The sequence below is a fragment of the Dermacentor variabilis genome, unplaced genomic scaffold (genome assembly GCF_050947875.1).
Source record: "Dermacentor variabilis isolate Ectoservices unplaced genomic scaffold, ASM5094787v1 scaffold_17, whole genome shotgun sequence".
NCBI classification, from domain to species: domain Eukaryota; kingdom Metazoa; phylum Arthropoda; class Arachnida; order Ixodida; family Ixodidae; genus Dermacentor; species Dermacentor variabilis.
In genome coordinates this window covers 6,001,216-6,009,545 of record NW_027460335.1, presented here as the reverse complement: position 1 = coordinate 6,009,545, position 8,330 = coordinate 6,001,216, and the positions used below count along the sequence as shown (strand labels likewise).

General features: G+C 44.2%; 1 protein-coding gene across 3 annotated transcripts; it reads left to right on the top strand.

Moving 5' to 3' along the window:
* Positions 1-1,277: 1,277 nt before the first annotated feature.
* On the top strand, positions 1,278-5,929 carry LOC142568127 (uncharacterized). 3 transcript variants are annotated; one of them, XR_012825364.1, is made up of 4 exons: positions 1,278-1,550; positions 2,446-2,544; positions 3,497-3,638; positions 5,670-5,929. XR_012825364.1 is itself a non-coding variant. In XM_075678197.1 (4 exons), exons 2-4 carry the CDS (start codon positions 2,503-2,505, stop codon positions 5,749-5,751), a joined length of 252 nt encoding a protein of 83 aa, XP_075534312.1. In that variant the 5' UTR covers positions 1,279-1,550; positions 2,446-2,502; the 3' UTR covers positions 5,752-5,929. The 3 variants fall into 3 exon arrangements, 2 of the variants coding, with proteins under 2 accessions (XP_075534312.1, XP_075534311.1); XM_075678197.1 differs by having other exon boundaries at positions 1,279-1,550; positions 3,497-3,624; XM_075678196.1 differs by lacking the exon at positions 1,278-1,550 and having other exon boundaries at positions 1,647-2,544; positions 3,497-3,624.
* Positions 5,930-8,330: the final 2,401 nt, after the last annotated feature.

Here is an 8,330-nt window from a genome sequence, read left to right as displayed (position 1 = left end):
TAAATAAATAAAATGTGACGTCATCACCGTCTTGTATTACGTCAGTAGTGATACAGAAGGTAGTAAATACAACAACGCTAATTATGAGCAATTATGGGTAAATAATGTGAAATAATGTGAACAAGGGTGGAATAAATTGCATTAAGGTTCGTACAAACTATAGCACGGTGGATTACGGGAGATTAAGGTAGAATTGTGAAGAACACGTGACAATGTATGAACTAACGTATCATGGTCACGTGACAATTGCAAGGGTAGTTGCGTGAAGGGATTAAGTTTTCGCATTCCTAAGTGACTGTCGATATTTTTTCAAGGATTCTGATGTTACTGGCATGACGGCCACTACAAAAATGTGTCATCCAGAAAAATAACGCCCTTTCACTTACAATTTAATTATCATTATTTTTCGTGCTCACAGGAATATTAACATGCAATTAAACACTTCTAGAAAAACTGCAGTAGCAGAGCGAAAACACGAGAGCAACTTGCACAATTCTGCACTAATATGTCGGTGCCCTTAATAGCCCAACAAAAAGTGGTGAAATGGAAGAAGCTGTTTGGATACATTGCTGAACAAACAGGGACGTGCTGTTAGACGAGCCTCTGCTGTACAATGGCATCAACGTACAATTTGCATGGTGAATCCACAAAGAAGACTTATAGAGGCGAGATCATGTTGGAAGTTCTCAAACCCGAATTTCCACGTACCTTGCCTAATTTATTCAGAGGTTTACTAAGCTACTGATCTGCTTTCTAAGTGCATCCTCAAATACAGTTTGTAAAGCTGAGCCTATATATTAAGGGCTGGTGTCGTCAAAGCTGTAATTTCTTATCCAGAGCATACGCGCTTGCAAACGCTGTCTTCAGTCTCCTCATGAATTTTTACGCGTCGCTGTCGCACGACCAAGATGTGAGCGTCTTTATCGAGCCAGGATATCGCTGAAACTACGCTGTGACCTCGCAAGGTTGCTTCGTTCGGACGCAGCGAATAATCTAATCGCACCAGCAGATGAGCACCGATCGTCTCGCTCACGGTCCCGATTTGTGTACTGTACCCTCAGTGATGCAGCACAGACTGCGCCCCCCACCCCAAAATAATATGCTCGGCACGAAACGTAGTAGCAACTACCCGCCTCACCGCTCTAGTTAGAGACCACAACGAAGCAGCAGCAAACAGGCGGCCATGCGAGCAAGCAAACCTGTCAGAATAAGCGTTCAATTTGCGCGGCCGCCCCATGCCCAATGAAAAGCGACCGGAAGTGACGGACGACGCTGTACCATCACTTCGGCGCGCGGCAGGACGGGAAGGCGGAGGCTGCGCCATCATGCTCGTTTTCGCATGCGTTCGCGTCTCGCGCTGTGCGAAATAATTTTAAACGTGATTAGTTTTGCGCGCGGGGTAGAAAAAGATGTGGCCCTTGCTTTGTGTATTACTCGTGCCCCACTTCAAAGCAAAGCGTTCGTACGCACTGGAAGATGGATCCACGAAGGCTGAAACGAGAAGTTGCAACGTGCCCGGTCGGTAGTACTGGCGTGATGGAAATTTTCAGGCAAGTGCCCGTTTATTTGGTATTTGTTTTGTTCGCTTTAGAAATATTTCACTGTGATCTCGTAGCATAATTCACTAAGGTAAGAGCAAGAGCAGCTGCACTCCTACTAGTGCAAGTTAACTACCTCGATCGCGTCCCGTGTGACTAATGTTTCTCAAATCTACATCGGGCGTGGTGCGCCTGCATAGTTACGCTTTGTTTCTCAGCGCTTGAGCGTTCATTGATGCGATTCTGTTGTGCGTTCAGCGCGGCTGCTTGTAATACGGTCGTTCGCACTTCAGTTAAATGTGGTCGACCACTTTTGCGTCGCGTAGAAAAAGGACGACTGGCTTTGCCACCTTCCGAAAGAACCGGCGCGGTATTGGTTCTCCCTGATGCGGTCGCGTGCTGCTGTTGCTGCTTGCCGGACGCCTTCAGCATGTTTTCGGCTCGCTTTGTCTGTGCGTGTGCGCGTGCTCGCGCTCGGCTCGATTTGTGTGTGTGCGTGCGTGTGTGCGCTCAGCTCAGCTCGCTTTGTGTGTGCGTGCGTGTGTATGCGTGCGTGCGCTCGGCTCGCTGTGTGTGTGTGTGTGTGCGCGCGCTCGTGCGTGCGCGCGCGCGCGCGCGTACAGTACATGCCGGTTTGTATGGGCCGGCGTGTTTGCGCGTGTCTAGTGCGTGTTTTGTGAGTGTGTTGTCTGTGGGTCGCTGTGTGTGCGTGCACGTGTTAGCGTGTCTGCCTGCATGTATGTGTGCTTGTTTGTGTTCATCAATGTGCGCGTGCGCGCTTTTGTATCTGCGCTTTGAGAGTGCGTATACTTGTTTGTGCGTGCGAGGGCGTTTTGTGTGCGTGCGTATGTGTTGCGTAAGGCCGGTAGAGTTTTACTCGCAATAAAACTCTTCCGATTTGATGCAGCGAGTGTTGCCGCCTGAAAGCCGAGTTTGGTTTCAAGCCACCCTGGACAACTGCTGTATGAGGCGCCGTTTCTCGGGAGGACCAGTGGGAAGGCGCCAGGTATACGCTTCCCCCTTTTTCCTCCCATGCCCTGATGAATCGATATCCTTGATTGTTATTGTAAAAGGAACGTTACATCCAGAGCATAAATAAATGATTAAGAAATCTGGTAGTGTGTTTCGCCATTACACTAATTCCGATCTTAAAGACGTGAATTTCCCATTAGCCCACATTTCTGTTGATGCAGACAACCGCTGAAATTGTTAGTGGCAGGTTATTCAAGACGTTCAACGTATATAGCAATTGTCTTCAGGAGTTTTAATGAATTTTGAAAATTTGAAGTGTTGTGCTTTAGAGGTATCATATACAAGCTTTAGGTCTCCGGGTAGTTTGCATGCCCTTCGAGAGCTGTCGCCTATAGCCCTATTAAAGTTCGTAACTACAGTTTGGAGCACCGGGGAAGCTAGAAGGCTTGTCCTGGCTCTCGAGAAAGTGTTTAAGCTGGAGGTGTAGGTTGTGGAGTTTGTGGTTGGCAACACAAAGAATTTTTTTATGCCTTAGCACTAGGAGTGACACAGGATAAAAAAAATGTATGTGTGTCAAGCGTAGGAAGCTGCTCGTGTGGTAGAGGCATGTGTGTGTTGTGTGCGTGTGTGTGTGTGAATTCGCTCCTCAAAAGGGAGTATGTGTGTAAGTGAGCTACTTCATTGCTGGTCTGTTTGCCAAGAGTTGGCAAGAAAACACAATCAATTTTACTTGAAATAATAAACTTCAAAGCATGCTGGCATAGTGGTGACAGCAGCATATGAGCATACAAGCATGCAGCTATGTGGCAATCTTAATGCATGACTGCAACATCTGGAAGGAGGCTTACTTCTTCTTCAGCAAGCAGCACAAAGTCCATATTCTTGGTATTTCTCGTGCAAACCAAAACGAGGCTCATTGCCAATGATCTTGTCTTTTGTTCCAATAGCATTTGTTTATCTCGTACATAGAGCGTCGTTTCTCGCAGGTCATGCAGATGGTAGCAGCAATTTCACAATGCCCAGCCTTGGCACCCCCCATCAAGAGCAAGCCATTTGCGTTCGCCTTCAGACAGATGGTTAATGTCTTCTTGAAAGCGGTTGAGAAGACAACATTGTAAGTAGATATAGGTGGGTAGTGTAATATAATAAGTGAAGTTATAATTTAAAACTCGGGCTCCTTGGCCGCCTAAGCTTGATATCATGTGCAGTTGTGTGTGGTTGTAAATATTGCCGATGGTACAGTGCATACTGCAGGTATGACTGCTGATCCAAAGTATACATTTGCATTTTCTTGATGGTCTTTCATAATGAGGATTTTCTTTGCGCAAGAATATTCACAGAATGCCGAGGCATTGTAGCATCATATTCTTTATTGTGCATTCACTGCTAATGTCGTATGACCTTCCTGCTACCAATTTATTTGCAGGAAAGGAATATTTGTTTACTCTCTGCAATGAGCTTGTTATTTGCTGATTGCATTACACTCTTCTACCTTTAATTTATTCCCATATAATTATCAAAACTTTAAATTTCAGCTGTTTTTATTTTGAACACAATGTCAAAATCAAAATGCACCGGATTGCAATCTAGACTGCAAGGGATTTGAAGAAATTACAAGAAACCAGGACCTCTCGGGAGCGTTAAAAAAACGTTTCCGCAGGCAATGTGCCTAATTGTACTGAACTAGCTGCTCATGAAAATTGCAAGCATATTTCATTTCACACAGTTTTGCAGGATATAGCAGGGCTATCATTGTCTCTAAGCACAACCCTTCCTCGTTTGCATCATGAAAATGTCTCTTGCTTAATTTGGGACAAGTCTTCAAAAATGAATGTTTCATAATTTGGAAACTACACAAAGTATTGGTTGAGGCTAGACAGTTTTCAGACAACTTGACCATGTTGAACCTAGCCATTAAAAGACGAAAAAAACATGCACAGGAGCACTCATTCAATGAAATGTGATGCTTGTGGTCATTTTCCACATGGCAAAATGTACTTTTAAGCGAGAGAGAGCAGGTAGCCAATTTACAACCATTGTGACTCATGCGGGTAGTGGCAACACAGGATGAGAAATGGTTGTGTCTCTGAGGTTCATTGAATATGTGAAAACTTATATACAGTACCTCCCCCCCCCTATGAGGGGTAACCATGCAGTATGTTTTGGGCAAGAAAGTCGATTGTTCTAGGAGACAAGAAATTTCAGGCTCTAGTTGAGAGGCTACAGGAAGAAGGACCATGTAAATAGTCGCAGATTAACATAAACTGCGTAGGAGGGGCATCACAGTTTAGAGCATGAAGTGGGAGCATGACGAAGGATTGTAAGTTTAAATAAGGGAATACTAGTCAGTGCATTGCCAAGCTAACCCATTGAAAGAAGGGGGTGTGCTCTAAGGAAAATAGTTGACAACACATGCTAAATTTTCGAGGAAAGTATGCCAAAATGCTAATTCTTACTAAATCAGTAAATAAGAAATACATAAGTTTTAGGATACAGAAAGGGTCTAATAAACTGCATTGAAGAGTTGGAGATTGTTGGGCTGGATGCATGTATTGCAGGGCAAATGAGAATGCCAGTGGGGATTCCCTCATTGTCATTTTTTGTGCACTCTCTGTAAAACAGTACTATTTGTCTCCTAGTGTAATAATGTGTAAAAACAGTCATTTTTTAATGCCTTGTGCATTTCACTCTTAATGTGCCATATCCCGTAAGCTTCTCAGCTGCAGTACTTATAAAGTGTAATGCAGATATATTGCAGATTTCATAATGTCAATTTTGTATTAAGGTCACATACACACTCTTGGACAAATGTGTGTTGTTGAGAGATGTCATTGGTAGTCTTTAAATTTGATTCACTCTTATTTTCTATGGGGAAAGGCTACTGTAAATTTTTGTTTTTGCTGCTGTATGTGCCTCGTATTCACAATGACATAGTAGTTTAGCATTCACAGTAACATGCAATTCCTTAATTTGAAAAATAGAAATTTCTCCTACCTTTCACTTGTCTTGCCCAGTTGCCTGAGCGGTTCATTCTGCCCAGTCACATTAATTAAGTTGGTTACTTTGAGGAGCTTGTTGCTTTATCAAATTTCCCGCAAAGTACATGTGTAATTGCACGGACTGAATTCTCATGATTCTCTTCTTATTTTGCTAATGCAGGATGCAAGATTCCAGCAATGCCATGCACTGCATTTATTGGTCAAGATGCTCAGAGAATGGAGTCCCTGCACCTCGTAATTAACCGTGAACATTTCTTTTTCTTTTGGAAGGCTAAAGGCCATTTGCTGCACCACTTGCATTTTTGCAGCTCAAATGTGTACTGTATATTTTTCTAATTTTGAATCAATATTCGCTGTTCAGTATAAAAAATGACGTACAGCGTGAAGGACAAGGACTGCGAGAGACACACTGCACTGACTTCCAACAATATTTTATTGCATTGCCACATCGTGTGTGTATACACAAGAGGGGTCATGCGCAGAAAATGAAAGCCAGTCACAAGGGGTGTTCTGACAGTAAGTCATTGTACAAACATGGTCACTTGAAAAAAAAAACATCACAATTTCTATCTGTTGAGATACAAAATTTAACTAGGGGTCAGCATGATAGAGGGGGCACTAATGCACACACTACCCAGTTTTCTGGTGAAATCAGCTTCAATAATTTACCGGGTGAGCTGTGTCTCGCTAAAACTTCCGTATCTTCAAAGAGGGGCATGCAGCCGCAGTCCCGGCAATGAATGCCCAAGTGGCCTTGAACAGTGTTATGGACGTTGTTATAGTGCTCTCTTAAACGATCATTTAGGCACCTGCCTGTCTGTCCAATATATTTACTGCCTCAAAACGGGAATTTGGTAAACCACATTCGTTGCACACATCGCAAAACGTTTTCTGTGCCCGGCAGAGCAACAACTCTGACGCGAGTTAGGCGCGTTTACATGCTTACAGAGCCTTGCCAGCTTTTCCGGGGCTGAGAAAAGGACTGTGATTCCTGCAGGTTGCCCAATCTTTTTTAGCCTATGGGAGACGTCATGTGCATACGGTAGCAGTGCAAACCTGTGCCTTTCAACCGGCTGGTTCCTTGACCGAGCGCGCTCATCACGTTTTGTGCACTTCAGAAGCTGTTCCGCTATGGCTGAAATTGAGGCCAAAGGGTAGCCAACCCAAGAAAGGCAATCAACCTGTGCAGCAAGACTATGTTGCATCTCGTGTGAGCAAGATTTATTGAGGCTGTTCAGGAGGCAAAGCTTTACAATATCTCATTTAACGAGCTTTGAATGTGCAGAGTTAAAGGGCAAGAGTGACTTCTCGGTTCGAAGCACTAGCACACCTTTTTGTTTGCAAGGCACAGCCTGAGATCTAGAAAGCGTAAAGAATCATCAATGGGGACATCATTTGTTAGCTCTAGAGGCTGCAGCTCTTTCTTAAATATCTCCAAGTACTCCCAAAGCAGCAGGCTCAAAAGCGTGATCGGTGCAATCAATAAATACCAGGTAGTCGTCCACAAACCTGCACATTTTGACAACGGGAGACTCGTCTAGGTGACCTTGAATATTGCAATCATGATTGGCTAGATAAATATCAATTAGTGGCGGTTCCAGGCATGATCCTATAGAATATACAAAGGAATTGTGTTTGTACAGGATCATGCCTGGCGCCGCCACTAAGTGATATTTATCTAGCTCATCATGATTGCAATATTCAAGGTCACCTAGATGCGTCTCCTGTTAAAGTGTGCAGGTTTGTGGACGACTACCTCGTATTGATTCCACTGATCACATTTTCGAGCCTGCTGCTTCGGGAGTCTTGGAGATCTTTAAGAAAGCTGCAGCCTCTGAACTAACGCATGAGGGTCTCCATTGATGATTCCTTGCGCTTTGTAGATCTTAGGCTGTGGCACGAAAACAAACGTGTGCTGGTGCTTCGAACCGAGAAGTAAGAAGTCACTCTTGCTCTTTAACTCTGCACACTCAAAGCTCGTTAAACGAGGTATTAAAAGTGTTGCCTCGATAACAGCCTCAATAAATCTTGCTCACACGAGATGCATGATAGTCTTGCTGCACAGGTTGATCGCCTTTCTAAGGTTGGCTACCCTTTGGCCTTAATTTCAGCCATAGCAGAACAGCTTCTGAGGTGCACAAACCGTGATGAGCCTGCTCACTCAAGGAACCAGCCGGTTGGAAGACACAGGTTCGCAGTGCTACCGTATGTGCATGATGTCTCCCATAGGCTAAATAAGATTGGGCAACCTGCAGGAGTCAGTCGTTTTCTCAGCCCCGGAAAAGCAGGCAAGGCTTTGTAAGCGTGTAAACGTACCTAAATCACATCAGTGTTGTTGCTCTGTCGGGCACAGAAAACATCTTGTGACATGTGCAATGAATGTGGTTCATCAAACTCCCCTGTTTTGCGGCAGTAACTTTGTTGGACAGACAGGCAGGCGCCTAAACAATCATTTAGGAGAGCACAATAATAACGTCCATAACACTGTTCAAGGCCACTTCGGCATCCATTGCTGGGACTGTGGCTGCGTGCCCCTCTTTGAAGATACGGAAGCTTTAGCGAGACACAGGTCATCCGGGAAACTATGGAAGCAGATTTCACCAGAAAACTGGGTAGTGTGTGCGTTAGTGACCCCTCTATCGTGCTGACCCCTAGTGAAGTCTTGTATCTCAACAGATAGAAATTCTAATGTTTATTTTTTTCAAGGGACAATGTTCTTAGTACAATCACTTGCTGTTCGACACCCCTTGTGACTCATTTTCTACGCATGCCCGCTTTTGTACATATACACATGATGTGGCAACGTAATAAAATATTGTTG

Bases quoted from the DNA above. Each gene is read 5' to 3' on its own strand.
- LOC142568127 (XM_075678196.1), top strand. From the start codon at position 2,440: ATGCAGCGAGTGTTGCCGCCTGAAAGCCGAGTTTGGTTTCAAGCCACC. The intron at 2,545-3,496 runs GTATACGCTTCC...CGTTTCTCGCAG, and splicing joins GACCAGTGGGAAGGCGCCAG to GTCATGCAGATGGTAGCAGC. The intron at 3,625-5,669 runs GTAAGTAGATAT...TTGCTAATGCAG, and splicing joins GCGGTTGAGAAGACAACATT to GATGCAAGATTCCAGCAATG.